This window comes from Lutzomyia longipalpis, chromosome 4 (assembly GCF_024334085.1).
Source record: "Lutzomyia longipalpis isolate SR_M1_2022 chromosome 4, ASM2433408v1".
Taxonomy (NCBI): Eukaryota; Metazoa; Arthropoda; class Insecta; order Diptera; family Psychodidae; genus Lutzomyia; species Lutzomyia longipalpis.
Genome location: NC_074710.1, coordinates 10791208 through 10818380, shown reverse-complemented (window position 1 = coordinate 10818380; position 27173 = coordinate 10791208). Strand labels below are relative to the sequence as shown.

General features: G+C 34.8%; 5 protein-coding genes across 8 annotated transcripts in view; all 5 read left to right on the top strand.

Moving 5' to 3' along the window:
* The first annotated feature begins 270 nt into the window (after window positions 1–270).
* On the top strand, window positions 271–12281 carry LOC129796140 (proton-coupled zinc antiporter SLC30A1). The gene is made up of 4 exons (XM_055837901.1): window positions 271–443; window positions 7184–7430; window positions 9432–10104; window positions 11476–12281. The coding sequence occupies exons 2-4, from the start codon at window positions 7242–7244 to the stop codon at window positions 12057–12059; spliced, it is 1446 nt and encodes a 481-aa protein (XP_055693876.1). The 5' UTR covers window positions 271–443; window positions 7184–7241; the 3' UTR covers window positions 12060–12281.
* LOC129796209 (mitochondrial uncoupling protein Bmcp-like) overlaps window positions 4685–27173 on the top strand; it is a 590308-nt gene continuing 567819 nt past the window's right edge. The window contains exon 1 of the mRNA XM_055837992.1: window positions 4685–5192. The gene's annotated coding sequence lies outside the window, so the exon portion shown is untranslated. The remainder of the gene's footprint in view (window positions 5193–27173) is intronic.
* Window positions 12312–14103, top strand: LOC129796253 (60S ribosomal protein L27a-like). The gene is made up of 3 exons (XM_055838040.1): window positions 12312–13308; window positions 13469–13535; window positions 13624–14103. Exons 1-3 carry the CDS (start codon window positions 13306–13308, stop codon window positions 14055–14057), a joined length of 504 nt encoding a protein of 167 aa, XP_055694015.1. The 5' UTR covers window positions 12312–13305; the 3' UTR covers window positions 14058–14103.
* On the top strand, window positions 17939–22757 carry LOC129794506 (uncharacterized). Its single transcript, XM_055835258.1, has 4 exons — window positions 17939–18098; window positions 18183–18751; window positions 19551–20136; window positions 21381–22757. Exons 1-4 carry the CDS (start codon window positions 17999–18001, stop codon window positions 22670–22672), a joined length of 2547 nt encoding a protein of 848 aa, XP_055691233.1. The 5' UTR covers window positions 17939–17998; the 3' UTR covers window positions 22673–22757.
* The window catches only part of LOC129796064 (potassium voltage-gated channel subfamily KQT member 1-like), a 51769-nt gene continuing 49670 nt past the window's right edge, over window positions 25075–27173 (top strand). For all 4 annotated transcript variants that reach the window (XM_055837761.1, XM_055837760.1, XM_055837759.1 and 1 more), the window contains exon 1: window positions 25075–26091. The gene's annotated coding sequence lies outside the window, so the exon portion shown is untranslated. The remainder of the gene's footprint in view (window positions 26092–27173) is intronic.

Genomic DNA, 27173 nt, shown 5'->3' with positions numbered 1-27173 from the left:
AGACGTTTAGGAATTCATTTCAATCCACAAATCCACAGTATTTGAATTATTAACGTATAAATTATATTTTACTGTCTCATCAAAAACTATAGCTTTCGGTCAATATGCGTGGGTGAAAAAGAAATATATGAATGGACATCAAAATATGTATTTATCAGTGAATTTATTACAAAATTAAATAATTTGTTCTGCTTTTTTTTTTGTTAACTGATAATAAAATCCGACTGAGTATTGGAGAGTGTGCCTATCAGCTTCGTGCAGTCGTTGGGGCTTTTAGTTGACTCAAAGAGCTCGCAGTGTAAGCACATGCGCTAAGCACTCTGCTATATATATTCGTGATGATCAGTCTGTTTTGAGCTCTTCATGAAGAAAGATCACTTTTTGTTCATTTGCACAGGAAGTTTATTGACTTATTTGTGAATTTATTTAGACTGCAAAAAAGGGTCTGTATGGTTTAATAAAAATTATATTAATGTGTGTTTAAAGTGGGCAAATCCAAATAATGTGATAGTGGTCATCGTCAATGTGACAATATGAGAGGGAATTTGTGGAAGAGTGATTGTGGTGGCGCGGCGATGATCATTTGAAATTGGTTCCAATACAATGTAATTGAATGAATTACCCTCGTGAATGCTCACCTAATTCAATCAATTATATGTGTGGGAAATGAGGAGCACCTCCAACGACAAAATAAAGGAGCTTCTTATATAGAATTGTTGTGTGAGATTTATTAATTGTTGTCTCATATTGCATAATGAGATAGTTATTTTTGTAACAAACTCAAAAAAGTTCGCACTGCGCCTGATTAAACAAGCACATGTTTGTGTTTCATTTTTATTCACTATTCATTGAGTGTTGTTTACTCATCTTGAATTAGACACACGAAAGTTTTACAATACGAAGAACATGAATTAAATTAAAATACCTATACTGATAATACTTTTTTTTAATGTTTGAGATAGTTGAAGTGTTTGAGTGAAGAATTTTTTATTCGCATTAAATACCTGAAAAATTGTCAGAAGAATTCTATACTTGGAAATTATATATCATGTATACATCACAGATATTTTGCCTTATATATAACGGAAAAAGATTATACCCAAATTAATTAACATTTTGTGGGAATAATACATTTTATGGGTAATTTGAGTAATAAGAGTTAATCATATAGTGTTCAGTTCAGATGTTATGTGAATTAATATCGTTTTAAGTACATAGTCTCAAAACGAATAGGGTTCTATTTCCAAAGGGATAGTTTAATAAATTCAGATCCTCAAAGAATTTAAAATTTAAATAATTATATTTATAAAAGAAAGTTATAGTTAAAAGTTGGGTTGGATTTAAGTTAAGTTTAGGAAAATAAAATATGAAGATTATTATCAGAATCGTGACTTTTAATCAAGAAAAATCACAAGATCAGTGGTGTTTATCTGAATGAAAATCTTCGGATTATTCGAAAAAGATTCGGATTTTTCACCAAGATTCGGAATATTCGTTATGAGGGTACCTACCTTGGTGGTGTAGTGAGTTAAAGCAAACACCACACCAAAAAGGTTTCTTACTTTTTTACATTTTGGTCATATACTTCGCCTTACAACCTTTTGTAAGAACCTATATAAGGTTTGTTACTTTTTTACATTTTGATCATATACTTCGTCTTACAATACTTTGTGGGAACCAACTAATATATCAAGGGGTGCCTATCTGAATGAAAATCTTAGGATCTTCGTATTATTCACCAAAGATTCAGATGATTCGCTAAGATTCGCCAAAATATCGAAATAATTCGCCAGATAAACACCCCTTGTCACAAGCATACATTCAAAATTGCATAAAAAATGTTCAAATATTCCTTAAGTTCCCATAAGTCTTATAAGGATATTTTAATTCTATCTTTAAACAAGTAATTCTGCAGAACACAAGAAATGCAATAAAAATGAAATTAAAAAAAAGCAGGCCATCATTCACATCTTCGGACTTTAGTAAGATCAATCTTACGTTGTAAGAGCTATATCTCTACTTCTGATCATTTAAACTTTAAACTGTAGATTTTTTTTTTTTTTTTTACTGCCAAGGGGCTTTTAATTATTTCCTGTCGCTAAATTACAATTTGGACAATGAATAATACAAAATAATATTTATAAAGAAAACAAAACCAAGAAGCAGAGAAGGGATTGGCCAGTGCCTCCCCCTTCGAAAACATCACTTGTCCTCAGAAACTATTCACAGAGACTGGTCTTCCATCGGTGTGGGAGGTTAACGGGGTCGGCCCTTTTGAGCCGCTTATATCTGACATCAGCGAAGAGTCGGTTTGCTAACATATTCGAGTGCAGGGCTAATCTGGATTTATAACGTTCGCTGATTGTTGAGATTTCTTCAAACACGGAGGGGATACCTAGCTCCCTCTCGATCACCTCATTACTGACATACCATGGCATCCCAGAGATCATTCTCAAGATTTTTGATTGAAAGCGTTGTAGCATACTCAGGTTGGACTTGCTGGCGGATCCATAGATTTGACATCCGTAAGACCAAATCGGTTTGATTGCTGCTTTGTAAATCAAAACTTTAGATTGCAAAGACAGTTTGGAATGACGCCCAATGAGCCAGTAAAGTTTCGATGCACGAAGTTTTAATTGCGTCAACTTGGCAGAAATGTGTTGCTTCCATGACAGTTTCCTGTCAAGATGAATACCCAGGTATTTGACGTGGGCTTCCCGAGGAATCACAGACCCATTGAGGGTGATGGATGGGCAGGATTTTTTCTTGAGTGTGAATGTCACGTGTGTGGATTTTGATTCATTAGCTTTAATCCTCCATCTATGGAGCCAATCCTGGATAGAAAGAATGTGCTCCTGCAATTCTCGGGACGCTGTGTTTGGGTTTACATGGGAACACAAAATGGCGGTGTCGTCGACGAAGGTGGCAGTCATAACGTAGGGTGATGTGGGCAGGTCAGCTGTGAAAATCTGGTACAAGACTGGGCCTAATACACTGCCCTGGGGCACCCCGGACAGTACTTTGTGACGTTCAGAGAGCGCTGATTGGTATCTAACCCTGAAGAAGCGGTCAGCCAGGTAGGATTCCATGATTTTGGCAAACTGGGATGGGACAGAGAGCCTAATCTTGTGGAGCAGCCCCTCAAACCACACCTTATCAAACGCCTGGGCCACGTCAAGAAACACCGCCGAGCAGTATTTTTTGCTGTCTAAAGCACATTGAATCTCCGCAGCTATCCTGTGGACCTGCTCTATTGTTGCATGTCCCTTCCTACAGCCAAACTGATGGTCCGGCACAACCCCATTTTGCTCCAGAAAAGGGGACATCTTTAGCAAGATTAACTTCTCGCAAATCTTGGACAGGATGGGCAATAAGCTTATAGGACGATATGACTCAGCGAGGGTTACATCTTTTCCCGGTTTGGGGATCATGGTTATGGTAGAGATCTTCCAGGGACTGGGGAAGTAGCCAACCCTCAAGACAGCATTAACAATAAAAGTGAGTACCATCATGCAACGTTTAGGCATCTCCTTTAACATCCTGCCATTTATCAAATCCCGACCCGGGGCCTTTTTCGGGTTTATGGACTTGACTACTGCTAAGACTTGTTTGGGCGTAATGAATGATTTAGGTAGGGCATTTTCAGCATAGGTGACAAGAGGAATTGCTACGGGGTTTTCAATGCTATGCGGAGTGAAGACTCTACTCAAATGATCAGCAAGCAGCTCGGCTTTATCCTGCGGCATTCTCGCCCATGAACCATCAGATTTTCGAAGGGGTGGCTGGCATAATTGAGGTTTCTTGGCAGACTTTACGGCCTTCCAGAGAGAATAATCGGTGTCAGCAAATGGTGACAAGCCCTCGAGGTAATGATCAAAGTTTTGCTGGTTCATAATCCTGAGTTCTTTTTTGATCAACTTGCACATTTTGTTGAACTCAGCTTTCGCCCTAGGGGACCTGGTACTTTGGTATTCTTTACGTAGCATTTTTTTACTCTTGAGCAAATCATTAATTCTCCTGGAGGAACCATCAAATGCCCTTCTAGGACTTTTTTCTGTTTTCGCGACTGTAGAAGCTTTAGCCGCTCCAACCAACAGCCCTGTAAACTCCTCAACAGCAGTTTCAATTTCATCATTTGACTTCAGGGAAATTTTCATGTTACAATTTCTTTCGAGGTGCTCACGATATTTTTTCCAATTTGTAGAGGAGTTAGTGAGGAACCATGGTTTCTCAACAAAAATAGGTTTTTTTGCTAACGTAATTATAATAGGCGAGTGATCTGAGGATAAGTCGAAGCAAGAGGTAACGGAGACACATTTGTGATTGAAACCTTTGGCGACAGCGAAATCGATAAGGTCAGGAGTTTTTCGTCTATCACTGGGCCAGTATGTAGGCTGACCAGTAGAAATACAAGTGAGATTGTTTTTGTGTACCGCCTGCATTAGCTGCCTTCCTTTAGGAGAAATTAGTCTTGACCCCCAAAATGTGTGTTTTGCATTATAATCTCCGGCCGCAATAAATTTGTTGCCCAGTGTAGAGTAAAATTGAGAGAATTTCTCTTCGCTCACCGCAAACCTCGGCGGGCAATACACAGCTGATAGAGTAAAGGGCCCGCCATCAGTGAGTATTTCAATGTTTGTTGCCTGTAATTCTTTCTGTGCCCATTTGTTCATTTCGCTGTGAATAATTCCTCTGCGGACCAAAACAGCCGTACCTCCGTGTGCGCGGCCATCAGGGTGCTTAGTATCGTAGGTTATATAGTTTCGAATGACAAAAAAGTTGAGTGATGTGAAATGAGTTTCCGAGATAGCCATAATGTCGATATTTTGATCTATTAAGAATTTTTGAAGTTCTAGTTTGTGTTGACAAAGCCCATTTGCATTCCATACCGCTATCCTTAGCTCATTCATTTTGGCTGTTAGTTTGATTTACGTAGCAAGAGAGACAATTGCTTACTCAGTGACGCAACGCTCTCTTCCAGCGCGTTTTGCTTTCTCATCATTTCGTGCATTTGCGACTGCATTAGAATCATTAACTTGATGACGTCATCATTTTCCTTCTGTGGTTTGCCACCGACATCTACGGAGCCACTGCCGACAGGGCCATTATGGTTAGAATTCTTCTGATTCTTAAGAATTTCTGCGAGAGTAACTTCATCATTCCACGTTAAGTCATTGTTGGGAGCATTTCGGGTAAGTCTCTCCTCAATTGCCAAATTTCTTTTGTGTCTCTCACTTCGCAATTCGCGCCTTTGCCGGGGATTCGCCCTTTCTAAGGATTCTTGATAAACACTGCAACCTTTCCAGCTCGTGGTGTGATTACCTCCACAGTTATTGCATTTCCTGGCAATTTGACCCTCATCGCGCTTCTTACAGCTTTCCGTGGCATGTTTTTCCGAGCAAACAGAACAAATTGTCGTTAAATTGCAACGATTTCTCGTGTGCCCATACTCCTGGCAGTTGTAGCATCTCACGGGTTGCTTTTTCTTCCGGAGCTCTTCTACATTGACCACATAGTGCATAAATCGTGTCAGTTTATAAATAGGGTGCGGGCCAGAGCCTTCTTGGGACTTGTCCAACTCGAGGATAAAGATGCCTGTCTTCTCCCCAAGTCGATTGGCCAGGTTAGAGACTTTGCGAGGTATGAATTTTAATCTTGTTAATTCTTTGGAGATCTCATCGGTATTCGTGTCTGGGTGTAGCCCCTTCAGTGCCACACGAAATGCTCTCTCGCTTTTTAGTTGAAAAGTGAAGAAAGGAACTTCACTTTTTTTAAAGCCACTCTGTACTTTGCGGTAGTCATCAACAGTTGCCAACTGAATCTTAGCTTCCTGGCCTTTCTTCAGGATTTTAACATCATAATTCTGAATCCCATATTTCAACATATGCTTAGGGATAGCAGTAATGTGGCTAAGGCCTCTAATGTACATGGGGGTGGGTTTCTCATGATTAGTGCTTCCTCTAGAGTCAGTGTTTTGTTTTGATGTTCCCGGAATTGGGTTACCAAGAGCATCAAAGCGATTACTTGTGGGAACCGGCGCAGGGGTCCTCGGGGCAAAAGATTGGTTCTTGCTCTTCGAATTAGGGCTTCTTTTCCTTTTAACAGCCACAAAATTTTTGTAGATATCAGCACCAGTGATGATCGAGGGCGGGGCAGTAATCTCAACGTGGCCATCACGTGAAGCACCAGGCGATCCTGAACCAGGCGAAGAGTTCTTCGGGCCGGGAGAATCTTCAGTAACATCCATTGTCTCCTCATCATTCTCTTCGCCTTGACCATTTTCATCCATATTGGGGCCGTCAGGACTACCAAAAGCCAGTCCGACACACCACCAGGATATAGGTTAATTGAGAGAGAGATTCGTGTCTTCTTTGGTTTCCAGAAACCACGGAAAAAGTTGCCAATATTTCGCTTTGACCAACTCCGTGGTCCCAGTCACCTAAAATATATGTGCCCGGGAGGCTCAAGCAAAAAGGATTCTTAGATTTTTCGCTTATTTACCAGGAGCTTTAAATTTCCAAGTAATGACACTTGCCTGTCAGAATGACAATGAAACTGTAGATTACATTGAAAGAAAAACGCAGACACAGAGAAACTGTCAAATGGAGAAACACGGCGGGAGATATTATTGTATAAATTCATTTGACTGTAGCTCCCACAAATTTGCAAGTGAGAGCTATAAAATATTACAATCTTTTGCTGAACCAAAAAAAAGTCCGCACCAAACAGATTTTTTCACGTTTAATTTATTACATTTTTACACACTATTCTGTGTCATATGCGTGGGAGGATTGGAAAAAGACGACACTCTGTAGTGTTTCACTTTGTTTCCAATAAAATTCAATAAAATACTCAATTTGAATAAGAATGAATGCATTAAGAGTGATTTATAGGATGTGTGATACTAATAAATTCAAGTCTCTTTTGAGTGAAAATAAGATGTAGAGGAAGATGTCTTAACCCAGATATGCCCAGGAATTATTTTAAAACCTTCATTAAAATTATTATTTCAAAATTTCCTAGAAAAGACAATTTTCAATAAAATCTCTTGAATTTTTGCCTGAAAAGTTCTAAATCAAGTTTAAGTCGATAAAGAAAATTTTCAAACCGTTGGGCGAATCTGGATTAATTTAAATCAAATTAATTTAACTTTTTTTGATTGGAATTTTTTTATTTTTTGCAGACTTCCTAATTTGTGATCAACTATCCCAATTTTAAAGTGTTGTGGAAATTACACTAAAATGGGTCTGAAAGACTTTGTGCACGCACTTGAGCCAGTTCAGTTGTACATTGTACTCATATTATCAATCATATACTTTCTCATCCAGCTATTCTTCAGCCACATAACACATGCCCTCACTCTCCTTGTGAACTCTTATCATATGCTGTGTAATATTATCGCTCTTACTGGATGCATAATTACAATTAAGGTGAGTGGAAGGTAATATTGGGATGATAAGCAAACTTTTTTGTACAATATGTCGATTAGATACAGGAGAATAGTCTAAAGCTCTCACAAGAACAGCCTATTAACGCCCCATTTATCTAATCTCTTACCTTAACATTGTTGCACAGAATAATGATATCATTATCGATTTTTATCCTTTACTTTGACGGTCAATTCATCCCATAGGTACCTCTTAAAGAGATGTCTACACCTGTTGCAAAATAAATAATCATTTTCATTTTATTTAATAATAAAATTCAGTCCCTCAGTAGCTTATCACTACTGTTGTTCCAGCCAACAACAAATAAAGAGTATGTGATAGACTCTATATAGTCAAATGTAACTCGCTGAGTAGACGTACGTACATATTTCATTTGCACACTTCACGTGTAATTTACAATCAAGTCAGTGGAAAGAGAAAATGAGGACTGAATCTTGTGAGGAGGGGGAGAAAAGTACTTAAAAAAATTTAACAATTCAAGAAAAAAGCGAATAATGCATTACAATACCTAAACCTATTTTCCCTTTTTTGCCATGTCACTCTCTCTCTCTCTCTTAAGGTAATTCTTGTAACCTCTACATACCTATATTTGGTATACAACACTGTGGGTCAGTGCTACATAAAAACATGTTTGACTAATTGCATGTGATGATTTGTAAATTATTCCAATCACACAGCATTAGAGGTATAAACACCGTGATTATTATGTAAAAAACATGCTCGCACTGATAGTGCACTGAATTTATTCTCAAAAGCACACAGGCCCGTACTTGGAGCCAATAGAGCCCTTTTTATTGAAGAAAATCTTGGGGGAATTTTAATTTTTTGTAAATGAAGTCTGTAAATGGAGTTTATTAAATCCAATATTGATCATGATCTCAATAGAGGAAATAATTGACTTACGAGTATTCCAAAAATTTACTATTCCCAAAAGGAGTTTCTTTGTTTCTGTATGGAAAAACCCCTCGTCCGATGAAACGTTAGGGGCTCATGCAATTTTTTACAGAATTAAAAAAAAACAAATGATTCGAAATCACAAAAGGAATTTTCCATTTTCCTCTGGGATCAGCTGAGAAAGGCTGGCAAAGATTTGTCTAAAAATACAAACAATGACGTCACTACTGTATTTTTTAATTCACAAAAAAGCATAAACTGATAAGGTATTTCGGAATTATTAATTTTTCTTAAAATCCTTTTGATTCATTGGAAAATTTTTTGAGTTCGGAAGCATTTCTCCAAATTTTTCAAACAAAACATTAAATTGTAAATTTTCATTTGTATTTCTGATTCCCATGAAAAATCCTCTAACTTTGAGTTTTTCATAATTTGCCAATATTACATGTATAAAAATGATTAAAAAACACAATTGTGACGTCATTAATTGCATTTTAGAGTTAATTTTTACCGGTTTGTCCCAAAAAATGGGGAACAATCCTTTGCGACATTTTTCATTTTTTGAATTTTCTTTAAAATTACGCATGTCCTGATTGTTTCCTCGAATGAGGACTTTTCCCATATAAATTCGGGAAAACTCCTTTAAAAAAAATCCACTCATTTTTTTTAAATGAATCTTGGTCAAATCGCGCCCCATGTCAAAGAAAAAATATAGACCAGGGTTCCCTCATTGCGATCACAGTGAAATCGTGTTAATGAAATTCATTTAGTAGGTATGTAGTTGCATTATTGGAATAGTAAATGAGCCCCCAGACTGTCTTCTCTGGTGTACATGATTCATTTGATTTCGATTATGGAATTTTTTCTTGTTTCATAATAAAATTAATTTTAATTACAAATTACGCGATTATTTAATACATCAGTAGAGGAGATTTTAACGATTTTTACTAATCGCTAGCATGCTTCTCACGTGAAATAGTTCAAGTGTAGCATTGCAGTGGAAAGAAAAATGCAATTCTTCCTGGAATGTGTGAACAGATGTGTTTTTAACGTGTGGGTGGTGTTGTTTCTGATTGATTTCTTTTGCAGTACAGCACAAAAGCATCCCATCCAAATGCAACGTGTAAAACGGAAAAGCCCACAAAGGACAATGAAAATGCCAATCACATTGAGGTGTACACGAGTTCCGGTGAACAGAGATTGCAGCATATCAATGAGAGTGGGATGCTGCGGAATACCTTTGGTTGGACCCGAATTGATCTACTCACAATGATGATTGTTTGCATCTTCCTGGCGGCATTCTGCTTTTCCCTCCTCGTTGAGGCTCTGCAAACGCTCATCCACATTAACTATGCTGACACAATGCACCATCCCATCCCCGTGTTAATTATCGGTGCTGCAGGACTTATTCTCAATGGGCTCTGCTACCTCCTCATTGGTGGCTATACATTCCATCAGGGGAGCTTCTTGCACATCACATCAAGTGGGAATGTTGTGCTAGATCGTGTTGTGTCGGAAAGGTCCATTCAGAAAGGCGAGAGACGCCTGTCGCGGACAAAGAAGCATCCAGTTAACATTGTCCAGGAAAGCCGTCATAGACAGAGCTACATGGAAATCTCTCGGGATGTGTGCAGTTGCATCTTTGTGATTGGATGCTCACTTATTGTGTTCTTCATTGATAATGAAAAAATCACCAAATTCATCGATCCCGTGATCTCCATCATCTCCTGCATAGTTCTCATTGTACTTAGCTATCCATACAGTGAGTAGTATAAAATTATCTTATTAAATTTTTTAACCCTTTGTAGGCTAAGCTAACTCATGCCCCACGTCATGGGGGTTAGTGATTGACCCTATTTTTTAACGGAAACTAAGCAAAGTACAGACAAATGAGGGTTTTCCCTTAATAAATTTCTTCAATGAAAAGTCTCCTGACAATTTTACAACAAAAAAATCTTTTGGATTTTTTAAGGGTTTTTCATATATAGTTTTTTAATTTCAATTTTTTTTACATTTTTGTTAACACTTGGAAGATCGAGGTTTCTAACCTAAAAAGTTCGACCTTAATTTTCTCTCAATAGAAAATATTTTTCCGGGTTTTCTTTCGACGATATTGAAGTATTGAAACTTTCCTATACGCAGATGTAGAATTTATCACAATATGTTAAATGGATTTTAATTCTGAGGCGATTGAAAAAAAAAGTCGAATTGGCCACATTGGCCAGCAAAATCCTCCAAGGCTTAACAACTTTATCTTTGTTAATCGAATCGATGTATTTCTGCAAAATCGTCGTAAAAACCAAAAAAAATCAAATAGGTGGTAGAGCTTTGGGGTCGGTCACCTACCCCATATGGACTTTGGAAGGTTAAAAAATTAAATGAGAAACCAACAAACCTACCTTTAAAAGGAAATTTTTAGACTAAGGCAAAGGAATAAGAAAAAAATCAATTTCTCAAAATTCACCAGATTTTACGGTAAATAATAAGCTAATTTACTTGAAATTATTATCGAAGAACTTAAAGAAATTTTCTTTTCTTAAAAAAAAGGCCCAAATTGATCTCTATGGGCTCATTCATCCCTGATCTTAGAGTAATTTTATTATAATCAATGTAAAATTAATAAATTAATTATTTTTTTATAGCTTTGAATTTCAATTAATTTACCTTCAATTTTCAAGTATGATGCCTGTATTTGAAAATATGTGATTGTCATTTGCGACGCAGCATTCCATATTAACTATCTTATACTAAATGACGACACGAATATTCTATTTGTGGCCTTTCACAGCCATACTTTAGCAATTAAATGTTTATACATTATGGAGCTTTGGAAAGAGCTTAAAATGCTCTATGAATTAAATTTTGCCATAATCTGCCAATAAAAACTCATTGAAAGATAGTGAAAATTTTAGTGCTTTATCAATACTACTAAAGTTGCTGGTCTCGTTATCTTTTGAGAATATTGTCCAACCACAAGTTTTGAGGTTTCTTTTGCAAGTAAATAATATTTTCTGTTAATGGTCAATGCTTCCTTCCACAAAATCAACATGATTTTCTTATCTTTATTGTAACTCAAATATTTTATATTTTAATGTTCTTCAAAACTGATTTTTCTCTAAAATTTTTATTTCAGTGAAAGAATCAGGACTGATACTACTACAAACAATTCCGGGATCCATTGATATTGAGAACTTCAAGAATACCCTCCTGAAGACATTTCCAGACATTGAGAGTGTCCATGATCTCCATATTTGGCAACTAACACGCAGTAAATACGTCTCAACGGCTCACGTAATCTTTCAAGATCCCAAGACGTATGCCCGCGTAATGGAGGACGTCTTGGCATTTTTCCGTGATCAAGGAATAACCATTGTAACTGTTCAGCCAGAATTTAAAGTAAAATCCCAATCAATGGAAAGGAGATCCCCAGCAAATTGTCTTTTTGGATGCCGCGATAATTCGTGCATGGATAAATATTGCTGCAAGAGTGATGAAGATCTTGTGCCTGAAATTTGTCTTGGAGACACGAAGGAAAATTCCATCACAAATATGCAACAATCAGTTGGAAACAAAGAGGAAGAGAATGAAAATGTCAGTATTAGTTTAAAAAATATTAGTCAACAATTTAATTCATATCCTCTAAGGCGATATAAAAGTGAACCTCATTTATCAACTAATGAGCAGCACACTCAGAGAATTTCCAGTGAAGTGGACTAAACCATGCGATGTTCAATATTTAGTAAAATCTACTAATTACTTTTTTTTTAAAAAAGAACTCTACGGGTCTTTGACTAGAAAATCTTTATTTTTTCAATCTTACAGTGCCAGTGTAACCGAACTAGACTTTAGTAGAAATTGTAATTTTTAACGAATTTAATTGATGAATTATTTTTTATCATGTTGTTTTAAACAATAAATCATCTCTATATAATAAAGAAAGGTCGGTTTGTTGTGGTAATCGTCCGATGAAAGGCAAGTTTGGTTTCAAATGGCCGTATTCATTCCTCCCTCCCCCCCCAAAGCCCCCCTTTGTAGCACCGCGAAAATATTTTTTACGCAGTTTTTGCGAAGTTTTGAATTTGGCGCCATAAATGTAGTTCCAAAGACAGCCACTGGCTATTTTCGGCACTGTTTGCTCAAGAGAAAATGAGATGGATGCATTTCACCGATATCCGTCTCTCTCACACATTCACTTTTTCGCAATTTTCTCGCGTTTTCCACCGAATTTTCCGGGGAAATTGTGTTTTTTGTGACCAGAGAAACACTTTTGAATTTTTGGCATCAAAATTTCCAAAAGTCACGAAACCCCATTTCCGGGAAAAAAAGTGCGTGTAAAATCCCCAACCGTCAAAATTTCTGCCAGACACAATTTCCGCACAGAGCGGCTCCCCGGGGGCCCCGGAGCACCCTTAAGTGCCCCAGGAGCCCCAAAAATGCGTTTTGTGAGAAAAAATTGGGGTAAAAATAAGAAAAATCGCATTTTTGGAAAATAAAATAAAAAGTTCTTTAAAGTTCAAATTTTATTATTGTGGTGAGCGAGATGGAATGCGCCTAAAAAATATCCATCTCACTCTCATTAAACAAAATGAAAATGTTGGATAATAGATGGCGAAACAAACGACAAAGGTGCTTGGTGACTTGCAAACTTTTCATTCTTTTCATTGAAATTTAAATCCGATTCATATTCTATAAGTTTCAATCTTTCATACTCATTTTTTGTTTTATTTTTTAATTCAATGTTAAATAAATAAAAATTGTAAAGATAGTTCAATGTGTTTCTTGTAACATTATTGATGATTTTTTTAGTTATAACATTTATGAACAGAAAAGACACAAAAATTTCACGAAAATTTCAAAACCATATTTTAGCTGTCACGACAACTTCCGCCTGCTGCCAAAGTCTTTTCTTTTGGAGTTTGTGAGAAACGTGGACGCGTTTCTGTGAATTTTCTAAAAAATATCAATGGTGAGTCTTGTTTTCTGCTACAAATTAATGTCTGAAATGTTGTTTAATGCCCATAGTGTGGTATCATAGCACAAAAATAGGGATATCCCTGTAAAATGTTAGAGAAAATGGCAAATCTGCATGTTGTCCTAATCGTGGTGTTTTCTTTTTCATTTTTCAGTCGAATCAGAAGAGGAGAAAGACCAGGAAGCTCCGTGGACACGTGAGCCATGGACACGGACGTATCGGTAAGCGCAAGATTACTAAAAATTGCTCAAATATTGATTTTGTTGGTTTCCCGGATGATTAGTGAGGTTATGTTTTGTCGCATTTCAGGAAAGCACAGGAAGCATCCGGGAGGTCGTGGTAATGCCGGTGGCATGCACCACCACCGTATTAATTTCGACAAATACCATCCGGGATACTTCGGAAAGGTCGGCATGAGGGTTTTCCACCTGCGCAGAAACCACTACTACTGTCCCACAATCAACCTGGACAAGCTGTGGACTCTTGTGGGTGACAAAGTGCGCGAGGATTGCGCAAAAGATGCCGATGCAAAGCGAGCTGCTGCTAAGGCTGCGGGCAAGGAAGGATTTGCCATGGATGGCGTGAAAGTCCCCGTTGTGGATCTGGTTAAATTTGGATACTACAAACTCCTGGGACGTGGACATCTTCCCAAGCAGCCAATCATTGTTAAGGCGAAATTCTTCTCAGCCAAGGCTGAGAGGAAGATCAAACAAGCTGGTGGTGCATGCATCCTGCGTGCATAGTTCCATTGCCACGAGATCAGGTCAATAAAAATCATTTAAAAATGAATTCTAATTGTAGTTTTATTTATTTTTTTTTTTAATCTGGTATTTCTTTTTATTAAATCCTTATTTCTTTGCTTTTCCTTTTTTATCTCATAATCTTTTAGCTGTTTTTTCTTGTCTTAATTTTTAATGACTTTTTTTTATTGTTTTGTCTTTGGTTTTTTTTTCATTTCTTTTTTTTGTTTTTTTTTTATTTTATTTTATAGCTTTCTTAATTTTGACAAATTCTTCCACATCTTAATTTTTTTTCAGCTCTCGTTTTTTCAGTTTTTTTTTATTCTCTTTTCGTTTGAAAGAGAATTATTTAAATTTTTTTTTCAATATTTTTTTTTACCTTGAACACCTAATGCAAAAAAATATTTTTCTCAAAATTCTGAAAAAGAGAAAATTCTTGGCGTCAACCGAAAGAACACAACAGAGAGATTTTTTTTTAAAAAGATCAGAAATTTTCTGTTATAAAATAAATTTTAATTCTTCTAAAAGTCAATAAGATTTTTACAAAAATACATAAAATCATTATGAATTCTTTACAAAGCTATATTTACAAAAATTAAAAAAAAAATCAAATAAAGTTAAAGATAATTAAAAATTTTAATGTTGTCTTGATCTCCAAAAGATTCTCGTCTTCTGGATGTAGTTTTTCGTTGTTGGAATCCTCGTCTGTCTTGATTTTCTTCTGTAATTTCCGGTAATGTTGCGATTTTCCTTTACGGCTCGTGGTTCATTCAACTGAACCGACAATGTTGTCTTCATCTGCTGAATACCTTCTTTTGTTGAACTCAAACCTCGGGAGCAAACTTCTGCATAAGTTTGCTTTATTTTCTTACTCTGCTGGACCACTTCCAAGTTATGTATGGCTTCTTGGGGCAGATTTGAGCACTCGTTGAAAGACTTTTGCTGATGCTGAATTATCTCCGGTATCTTTAGCTTCTGGGTGGAACGCTTCTCTTCAAGCATTTGTCGCTCACTGTCCGTCATTGTCCAAATTGTTGTGAAGGTTGGTTGTTCGGGATTAATATCAACAGTTTCTTTTTTGGGCATTGTAAATCCAAAACACATTAATGGATCACAATCTCCATCAATGATTGACTCAAGGACACTCTTTACGACACAGCTTGTATCGTAAATGTACTTACAGTCACGTTCGTAGCTGCTACTTGAACTATTCAAAACTTTCATGATGATTTTTGATTTTTTTTTTACTTTAAAAGCCAAAGCAAGTCAGTTGTTGTAAGGACGAAAGACACAATGTGAATGATTTTTAGATCGACAGGATCACCTATTTATAGGCAAGCTGGGAAGGATCCAAAAGTTCAAAAAGGAATAGGGATAAAGGATTACCGAAGCAGGTACAATTAGGAAAAAAAATCATTAATTAAAGATTAAAAAAATAGGACAGGTATTTTTTTTCGTAACCTTAAATAAGTTTTAATGATCTTTTAATGGCCTTTAATTAAATTGCCAACTATTCAAAGTATTCAAGAATTTTTAAAGGAGGATAATTTATTTTTGATTAGAAACTAATAATTCTATGGCCATTTGTAAATTTTTCTTGCTAATAAATTTAATAATTCTTTATATGTAACGTAAAATGATGAAGCGAGGGAAATTATTAAAGTTTCTTTATAGCTTATAAATTCGTGTTGCTGAAGCAGTTTGAGAGTGAAATTGAGGTTTGAATATAGCATGGTTTCTTGCGAATTTTCATTAATTTTCAAATAAATAATCCATGAATTTCTGTGCGATATACATACCTATATAGTTCAAAAATTTACATATTCTCATGTTGATGATTTTGATCATACATAGGCAAAGTTCCATTACGCGTCTTAACTATTTGAGCATAGGTACATATATCTTTCAGCAGACACTATTTCAGAGAATCCGAAAATGAAGAATACAGTGGGACCCCAGTACAACGACCACTCGGATGTACTCTTCACGCTCATTATTTTTAATGCGCGAGAGTAGTATAACCAAGCGGTCGTTGTACTGGGGTCCCACTGTATTACATATGTGAAACTGTTGTCCTGTGGGTGAAAATCATCAAATCTTAAGGCAAATATATAAGATATCTAGATATTTTTTTTTTTTAAATTATCCTAGGAATTTCTCAAGTTCTTTTAAAGAAAATGAATTATTAAGAAAAATATCATTTTTTTTTTAAATTTTCTCATATCGAAACTTAAGATTTCTCGGGCTGAATGTTCAATTTGAATTCATATTTTTCAAAGATTTGTACTGATTGTCTCGGACATCTAAATTCGTAAAAATCATCGTAAAATATGCATTTCGCCCAATTCAGCTAGACTTAAGAAATCTTAACTTTCGCTTAAGAATACTTCGAAAATTTTAAGTTGTTCTTAAGAAGTCTTATAAGAATTTAGGAAATCTCGACTTTTGCTTAACAAAACTGAAGAAACTCTGAAGAAAATTTAAAAAAAATATATATATTAAGAAATATTAAAAACTAGTAAACACCCTGTATTAGACAAAATATTCTTCAATACTCCATGAATTAAAACATATTCATAAAGAATGTTAATTTTTTATGAGTGTAGCGGGTTTTTTTTTGAGAGTTCTATTATGTGTATAAAAAATGAATTTTGAGACTCTCTAGATCCACTCTAGATGAGATACTAATCATAGTACATACAATAACATGTTTTTAAGTAGGTACAAGCACAAGTCCATAATAATCAATATTGGCTTAAGTTTCGTTGATAGCAAAAAGAGTGATTTCTCATCAATAAACTCATAAAGCATTTCACAGTGGTTTTTCCTTTTTTATCGCTTCCGTTTATTGTTCTCTAGACGAATCGAAAAACGGTCGTTATAAGATTTTTTAGGTCTTTGTTTACGAGCATACAATAAATTAATTTTAATATTACGCAACTACATAGGTAATATGTTGAGAATAAGATGAGCAGAACTTTTTTCAAGAATTCTCTCATTGAAAGGATGGATTAAAAGAAATTCTCAATTAATTCAATATAATGTTTTTTTTTTTCATAGACACAAAGTTCATTGTAATTTGGTTCAATGAAAAACTAAAATTTTGAAAATATTTTCCACATAAAAATATTTCTATGATTTGTAATATTTCTACAACATTTTCTTACTATTCTTTTTTTTCTAATTGATAATTTAGAATTTTCCGGTTCTGATATTTTTGTGTATTTTTACTTTTTTCCTAATTCAGTTGAATCTTTAGAAAATGATAAGACAATCGTTAAAAGATTATCCTAAAAAGTTCTTTAACGAACTATAAATAAAAACTTATTTTAACAAAATCTTCGGAAAAGTATAGCTATGTAAAAGGAGAAACAAAACCAATCAATTTTTCATGCATTGCTGGAATGAATTCATAAAAATTTGCATTGAGTTTCCTCGTTTCCTCTTTCTCCTAATAGCTTTATTCAATAGAAGTATTTCCAATACAAAATTCTCTACGGTCGTTAAACCTAATCTCAAAAGTTCTTGGCTTTTCTCAATCATATTTAGCATAATTTTAACACTGAATTGGTATTTGAAAAGTAAACAGAAAAGCTGTACAAACAGACTTCTTTTGAGTCATTTTCTTCAGACGATTTAATATAAGATATTATGCACATAATCTTCAATTTCAATTCCCATTGATACAACTTCTTGATGGATTTTTCTGTGATATCGTTGTTATTTCAAGTACAATATTGTGTGTAATCATCAATGAGGGAGCTTAAAGTGCCGTTGAGTGATCGATAGCGTGCTCCTTCTCGTGTATTTGAAAGAAATTGTACATACGAGCTTTTTGAGTATTAATGGTTCAAAATGCTTATAAAGACATCTCCTGTGTTCTTACTTCTGCAAGTCAGTTGTGTTTCGTGGCACTGAAAGTGGGTGTTGGGTAAAAAAAAATCATGAAGGTGGTGCATTTTGTGATTGTGCTATTACACTGGCAATTGTCCGATGCAAGGATTGCCATCAGTGACCAATATGTAGTTAATCCATTGATGGAACGTGAGTTTGATTGTCATTTTATAGTAGAGTAATAACTCCATTTGATTTCATTGATAAATCAATTTTGTATTACACACAAAATAGCTTGCGAAATTCGCGTGAGTGGAGGTGGTCTCGGTGAGCCACAACCGTTAATTCTCAATCGTGATGCTACGGAGTTTGTTGAACCAAAAGATGCTGCAGGTATCATTCGACTCAATCCAGGTGATGTTATATCACTCTTCTGTACAAATGGCTTCGCCACTCCATCTACAACGATGGACCTCGTACGAGCCACGTGTACAACGGGCAACATCTTCACCATTGATAACAAGATGGATGAAATAGCTTTCTCTGATATTACCTGCACAGCTTATCCATATCATACAGCAAGAAAATCCGGGAAAATGTGTGGTAATGGTGCAGGCGTAGATATTGAAGTGGGATTCATTGTTAAAGGGAGTTTTATTGAGCTCTTCCACATTTGCCACGACGATATTATCGAGAGCACAATGTACGTTGAACATACCATGGGACCGGGCAATGAAGGATATCAGAGATCTTTTCCACGACCACCGTGGCTCAGTTCGGGATTTTTTAGCGGTAAAAATGCCGATCAACTATATACAAACGTTAACCAGAAGGCAATGGTGGCGCAAATTCTAGGATCACAGGTAAAATAGATATTTTCAGAACTGGAAGGGTAAAAACCGTAGAAAGTTATGTGTTTGAGACAAATTGGTACATAAATTCCGGGAAAATATTTGATTTTTTCCACGTGGACTATCTTATGGCAAATTTTCCGGGCTACAATTTTGATTCAGAAGATTTTTTTCTATATCAAGGAGAAAATGAATTTTAAGTCTATTCTCCCTCAAACCTTTGCGCGCTGAACTCTTTGCCTCAACTTTGAGACAAAATGTTAAATTCACTTAAGATTTCTTAAGGCTTCTCAAGAATATCTTAAGTGTTCTTGAGTAAAACTAAAAAAAAATTAGTTGTCTTATTCGAAAATTAAGTTTTCTTAATTCAGTCAGAATCGCGTTAAATGCAAAATTTTTGAAGATTTTTCCTGATCACCTCCAGGCATCAAAATTAATACAAAAAAAATCTTGGAACAATATGCACTTAGCCTTATTCAGCCTGACTATGAAAATTCAAATTTCTCTTAAGAAAATTGAAGAAAAATTTAGACATTCTATAAAAATCTTGAGTTTTGCCTTAGAAAACTTAAAATAATTTCACCCACAGTCTTAGATAAATTTTGGTTCAATTAAAAAAAATAAAATGGCCCTCAAAAAGTTAAGAGCATCTACCCAAAGATACCTATACAAAAATCGAATGGTTCAATTACCTGCGATTCTTCTACATTATATGTATAATGTTTCAAGTAGACGCAGAAGAATTATATAAAAAAATATTAATCCTAAATATAAATCCTAATTATTATTATTTTTTTTCTATTTCCCATAGGAACTTGCTGATAAGTTTATTCAACCAACAGCAACGAACATTTACCTTGCACGTGGTCATATGGCTGCCAAGGTTGACTTTATCTTCGGTGCTCAACAACGTGCCACATTCTGGCTCATAAATGTCGCCCCACAGTGGCAAAAGTTCAATGCTGGCAATTGGGAACGAGTTGAGAGTAGCGTAAGACGGATGGTGTCACAGAGGAATACCAATCTCAAGCTCTACACGGGAACTTATGGCGTTATGACCCTTCCCGATATTAATGGAGAACAGCAGGAGATCTATTTGCACTTCGATGAGAACAACAATGGCCAAATTCCCGTGCCAAAGCTCTACTATCGTGTTATCTATGAAGAAAGCACAAAGCGTGGTATTGTCCTTATTGGTGTTAATAATATTCACATAACAGTGGATGAAATTGAAGAACAAGGCTACATTATTTGCGAAGATGTTGCAGATAAAATTAATTGGGTCAATTGGGACAGATTCAATTTAGATCTTGGGTATTCGTATGCATGCGAAGTTGAGGAATTTGCAAAAGTTGTTGATCATCTTCCAAAAATGGAAATTAGTGGGTTGTTCATTTAACTCAAAAACCGGCATTTCATTTTCTTTTTACTTTTAAGAAAATTCAATTTCTTGACCATAATTTTATTTTTGGTTTCTTAATGTTAGAGAGAAAGCATTTTTGCTATCAAGGTTAATATTGATTGTTAAAAAATTTTTGACACACTGATAACACTAATTAAAAACGAAAGAATCACAGCTAATAAAAGAAAAACACAAATTAATCACACCTGCTTTTCATTTTGTCGTCAAGATATTAGTTGATTTTTTTTAAATACTTTTCAAACTAACCCATAGCACCCGCATAATTTTATGAATTCTTAAGCACTCTTAAAAACCAGAGAGCTTTTGATAGAATATGTATAAAAGTCTACAATTATTTTACACCAAAAGCACAAAAAGTAGGTAAACAAAGCTCAAGATTTTTAGAGCTTTACGAACTATTCCTTTTACAACTTTACCCCTTTGTGCTTGAAACGGTTTAGACGTACATATTATACATAACCATTTTCCGAATATCCTTTAAAGAAAATCTTTGGCCTTTAGCACTTTGTAGATTTATTTTTATATTGAACTTCTCTATAGAACTTTTTCTACCTACCTCAAAGGAAATGATTTTTCTCGTGTAAAATATGCTTGAGAATATATAAAAGACTGATTCTTGCATCTATCTATCTGGTATATCCGAATTTGCGTCTGTCCTTAAGGAGAAAATTTTCTTTAATTTGTTTATAAAACTCTTTCAAGAAAAATCACAAAATACCGTACTAAATTATAGATTCAATTGCTCATATTTTTTCAAATTACTCTTGTTGCAAAAACTTCAATTTCAGATATATGTATTTTTAAAAGTTTAGGTTGTCAACGAAATAAACCAATAATAAAAAAAATATAATCAGAGGTTGATGACTTTGGTTCAGGTTGTTCTGAAAATTAAAATAAGACAAATGATTTTTCTATTTGCAATCAAACACAGTCATTTAGTGATTTATAACATATCGGTGAGATATGAGCTAATTGAAGGTATATTAATCATTTTTTTGCATCTATTTCAAATATTTCAATTCTCATTGACAACTCTATTAACCCATGTTTGCTAATAATTGATTCATTTGTACAGGAATTCCTCTTTATTTTTTTGAAAATAAAATCTAAAATTGTCTAGGATAGGTTAACGTGCTTGCGATTTGCGATAAGACTATATAAGGAAGCAATGCCCAATGTAAAATTGTCTGTATTCTTGAAGAAAGTGTGGGAGTTAAGTGAAAAAAATGTGGAGAAAAAATATTTTCTTGTGCACCTTGTTGGTCTTGGTGCTCACCAATGGGTTGCATTGTGAAGAAGAAAACGATTTAGATGTGGAAATGGAGGAACCACCCATTGAGGAAGATGCTGAGAAACCATCCACTCACGCTCAATGCTCAATTTTGTGGTTCAATGTTGGTGATCCACAACCACTCTTTCTCATACCGAATACTACCGAATTCTTCGTTCCTACCCATCCCAATGGCATAATGAGACTCACAGCTGGGGAACAAATTGAGCTCTTCTGCTCATCGCATTTCCCACTCTTTGGCACTAATGTTCAAACCATCTTTGCCACGTGCGTGAGTGCTGATACGTTTTCCGTTAATGGAGTTCACCATCAAATATCAAGCCTCACCTGTGCAGATTATCCAATCCATACGGGTAGAAATACCGGAAGGCAGTGCCATGGAAGTGGAAGTCGCATAACTGAAATTGGTTTTCCGGTGCGCGATCGATTCTTCCATTTGTACGATGTGTGCCACAATACGGATACATCAACAACCTACTACAGCCACTTTTGGCTGCGTCCTGGCAATCAAGGCTTCCAGCGGGGATTCCCAAGACCACCCTTTATTCAGTACGACCACTTCCCAAGCAACATCAATGTGAACCTCATGTACACAAGAAACCGCCAACGACAGACTATTGCGCAAATTCTGCAGGATCAACGCCTTGCCGATGATCTAATCCACCCAACTAATGACTACTTCCTCGCCCGTGGGCACTTAGCAGCTAGAGCTGACTTTATCTTTGGCAATCACCAAAGGGCATCATTCTACTTCATTAATGCCGCCCCACAGTGGCAGACGTTCAACGGTGGCAATTGGGAAAGAATTGAAGATGGTGTTCGACGTTGGGTGGCAGATCGTGGTATTGAGGTGGAAGTCTACACCGGCACCTGGGGTATCCTACACAAAAACGACATCAATGGCAACCCACAGCCACTCTTCCTTGTCCCAGATAACAACAATCCCCGTATTCCTGTGCCAAAGTTCTACTACAAAGTCGTCTATGAACCACGCACCACCTCAGCCATTGTCTTCATTGGGGTGAATAATCCTTATGCAACATGGCAGGAAATCACCAACGACTACATGTTGTGCAGTGATATCGGTGACCGAGTTAATTGGCTAAACTGGGACAGGGAGAGACTTTCCCTTGGATTTTCTTATGCATGCGAATGGAATGATTTTATCCGTGTTGTTGATCACTTACCCAACTTGAGGGTGACACAGCTTTTAATATAAAATTGCCCCAATTTCTCTTGCATTTGCAATGAAGAAATTTCCATATCCGGAAAATAAATATTTTGTTGAATGAAAGAAAGAAAAACCATTCATTTTGTCTCTTTTGTGTGGATGATTGCATTTTCTTATAATATTTTTTGAATACGAAAAAATCACCAAAATTGACTACATCCGGTGAAATATTTTTTTCTCGTCGTGAATTAGACATTATATCCCTTATTGGCAACATTGGCAATCACAAAGGTACCACATATACATATATGTAGCTTTGGAATAATAATGGGAAAAATATTTTGGGTTTTCCAAATAAATTGCTACATAATTGAACATCGATTTTCAAAATGGCACTGTTAGTATTGATTTGTTCTAGTTTCATTATACAACACTTGATAGGATATGAATATTTATGTAGGTACCTATAATTACTGTGTTCTTTGGAGGAAGGTACTTTTAGGAGGTTGTTCTCATAATTTTAAGTATTAAGTATAAAATATAGAGGAGAGCGGGCAAAAACAGTCTATAAAGAGTTTGGAAAAAGCTCAAAATTTCATTTTTCATTTCGTTTTATCACACTTTTTTGCTCCGCTCTCCCCTACAGATAATAAATATTGTGTTACTATTGTAAAATTACTCTAAATTCACAAATCGAACTCAAATAATTTGGTATAATTTTTAGCATGAATTATTTAAAAAAAAATTAAATATAAATTACTTGAGTATGCATTTAATTATGAGCAAAGGATTTTATTCGTTTCTGTATGACGAAATGCCTAATTCGAGGAAACAACCTCAGCACAAGGAATTTTGTAGAGAAGCGAAAAAGAATTTTTGAATATCGCCAAATTGTAATTTTCAAATTAAAAACAGCGGGGAAAAGTCGGCAAAAATTGACATAGAAATTCAATCTATGACGTCACCATTTTGTTTTTTTTTAATCTATTTCAGTGTACATACAAGAAATATTATTAACCCTCTAAAAACTAAATTGACATCAAACAACAAAGAGAACATCACGTATTTCAAAGAGATAAAAAAATTACAATAACGTCATCTTTTGTATTTTTGACAAATCTTTACCGGCTCGCTCTCAGTTGATCTCATTAGAATGCGAAGTGTTTTTGGCGATTTATTTTGTTTCTTTTCCAAATAAAAAAATCTAAGGCGAATCATGATTATTTTCTCGAATGTGAAGTGAAACTAATATGAAACAATAAACACATTTAAAAAAAAATTAAACAAAAAGACGACATCATTTGTGATATATGTATATTTCATTTTAAATTTTCGAATTCCTGGAATTTTTTCTTCCATGAAAAATGTTAAAATTTCATTTTAATTTAATTTTGTTTATAATTAACGTACTTCGAGAGCCTTTTATTTAAACAATTTAACGTATAAAATATCACAAAGTTATTATTGTAGCACTATTTCCGGTAATTTACCTTATTTGGAAGCTTCTACATCAATTTGTTGTTAAGAACAAATGCCAAGAATGACATCCCCGTAACATTTTGTAATTTCCTTTTAGTAATTCAGGAAAATTAATTAATTTTCGTTACAGTTTTGTAAGTAAAAGCAACATAACAAAATGTTTCCAATGAGACAGCAAGTTTGTGGCTAAATTTTCCACACATTTAAACTTCGTAACAATCCCCCGCACAAATACTATTTCATCTTTTTTATGTAAAAGAATTACTTTTGAAATTGCGTGCATGTCCTTTTGATCCCTAAACTTAATGTAGAATTAAGAAAGTGAGAAAACATCGGTATTATTTATGCTACTTTTGCAATTAGGAACACGGTAAGAAATTATATATTTCTTTGCTACTTTTGGAAATAGAAACCACGCAGTTTCACATAATATATACCACAAAACTATATATCCTTTATGTTCTAACTGAAAATGTCGAAGACAATAACAAGAAATGGTTTATTGAGAAATATGGGTGCCCTTATTTCTCTTACCTTTTATCTTTATGCATCACTTCCTTTCTATAAGGTATAGTGTTGTTTTAGCTGAAGAAAAACTTGTACAGTATGGGGGTTTATGTTTCACCCAAGCAAAGTGAAATTTAGCCACACTGTATGTGACAAAATTGCTTCCCTTTCAACGGCAAAAGGGTCTCTGCTAAAGGAAAAAGGTATGTGTGTGGAGAAAAGAAAATCCACGCAATTTTGCGATGGCTTGGAACTCACTTATGGTGGTGTTATATAAAATGCTTTTATATTAGAATTATTTGAATATATATGTAGGTATATAGTTATATGCCACCCGCAAACAAACATATGATCTTTGCATGTGTTCAAACATACCACATGTGGAGGTGGAATACTATAAAGATTATTTTGCTCCCTACCATCGTGACCGCATTGTGTTGCTGCCTTCCCTAATGGTATGGCAATTGACGAGGAATCGTACCCGCGGCTCTTTAGTTTATATCGAAACTCGGTATCGCAACGACGCCAATTTCTTTTTTCCCTCTACAAAACCCCGACACCAAATACAAAAGCTTCAAATTACAAACTTATTTCCAGTATACTCGTGTTGTGTGTTAAAGTGAATAGAGAATGGTCGATTGATTTTTTTTTGTATATGGTGTATTTTTGGCCAATTAATTTTGAAATTTTGCACAGAGACGGATAAGAACAACGCGAAATTTTCGGGGAACAAAATTAACAATCAGTAAATGTTAAAATGGATGAATGCATCCGGAATATACATATTATAATGAATGGTGAAACAAAGAACCACAGAACAGTGCTATATATGGTTGAATTAAAAAAGTTATATATACTCAACTGCACAGAATTTATAATATAATAAAATATTAAATTATCCCGCATTCTTTAGCGTTTTTTTAAAGTTAACTCAGCTCACATTCAAACACATTCTACAGATCTCTTTAATAAACTTCTTTTCATACACATTGTGCTCAGTGATTTGTCCTTGAGTAAAACGCAAGTGGAGAATGCAGACAATGCGATTTACTATTTAACAGAATTATTATATTCTAATTGAACAATTTTAATGTGTTAAATGTAATTTGAACGATATAAGTTGTAAAACATGAGCATAGTTCAATGGAGCATAAAATAGTGTGTTGAAATTTCAAGCTATAATACAGTGCATACCATATGGTGTTTCTATACGACAAATTATTTATGATCTCATGAGAAGACTCTCTCTCTATGTTTAAATATTAATATATCAAATGGATTCAAAGTGCAATATACATTTGAATGAAACTGTGCCAAAGAATATCTCTGAATGTCCAATTCTATTTTGCTAAAGTAAATAAGCCAATGTACAAACAAATATAGAAATGTGACATATGTGCTTTGGAGGAGGCGCGAGGTTCAAGCTGTAAGAGGGCCTCTTATGTCTACACTCGAAGCTTATCTTGTCTAGTGACAAAACGGTAAATAGAATGTATAATATGTAATAAATGAAAATTTAAGAAATTTAATTAAATAATTTCAATTTTCCCTACAATTTTCTCATGTCCTATAAGTGCGTAAATTGTCATTTAATGAATGTCTAATGATTAATGAATGTTTTGTAATTTAATATTTATGTGTGTGTATGTACAATGTACAATAAAAATACACAATGTATATTACACCAAAAAATTTTCTCAATCCCTCAACGCAAAGGCTTTTAATCCTTTTGCGTTTCCAACTCAACAGAGTGCTATTTTGAAAATAAAATATACATTTACAATTTAATACAAAAAAGTTAACACACATCAAACCTTTTTATTTGATATTTTATTTCTCAAACTCCCTGCTAAAATATTGCTTACTCTGGGGGTTGTAACTTAAAAAGCATTACAAGGCATTGAATTATTTAGGCTTTCCCCCCATGTGAGTAATGGGCAAACAAGAGGAAGAAACAAAGAAGATATATATCGTATACATCGATAAATAAAAATTTATCATATGGCAACTTCCTGTATATATTTTTTTAGTACATTATACAAAAAAAAATGAAATCTTGGCAGGAAATTTACGGTCACGCTAAGAACATTATTTAAAATTTAATTTATATGAACAAAATTGTTAACTTTAGAACTATTTTTTGGGTCATTGAGTTAGGATACATCAGGGGCTACGTTTATAAATGAAAATAATTTTGGTAGTTCTTTTTGGTCAGTTGTTTCGCCACTATTGAAGAAAGGATAAAAGTTAGAAAATAAAAGAAAAGCCTATCAAGACCATTAGCAAATAATAATTATTTTTTATTAAACAATCACTGGGTTTAAATTTCCAGATAAATTCGAAATTTGGAAGAAAAATATAATATTAGTGAAATTTTCGATCACTGATTTTTCATTGAATTTCACTGAGGGATAAAAAATTTCGTCCAAAAAGTTACTCAACGCTTCCAACCCTCATCCAAGCCTTCCTTAGTGGCTCGAATTGGATGAATTTCTTTATTTTCAAAAAACTTTTATTCAAAAAATATTTTAACAATAATTTTCTTACTCTTATTGTTAGTAAA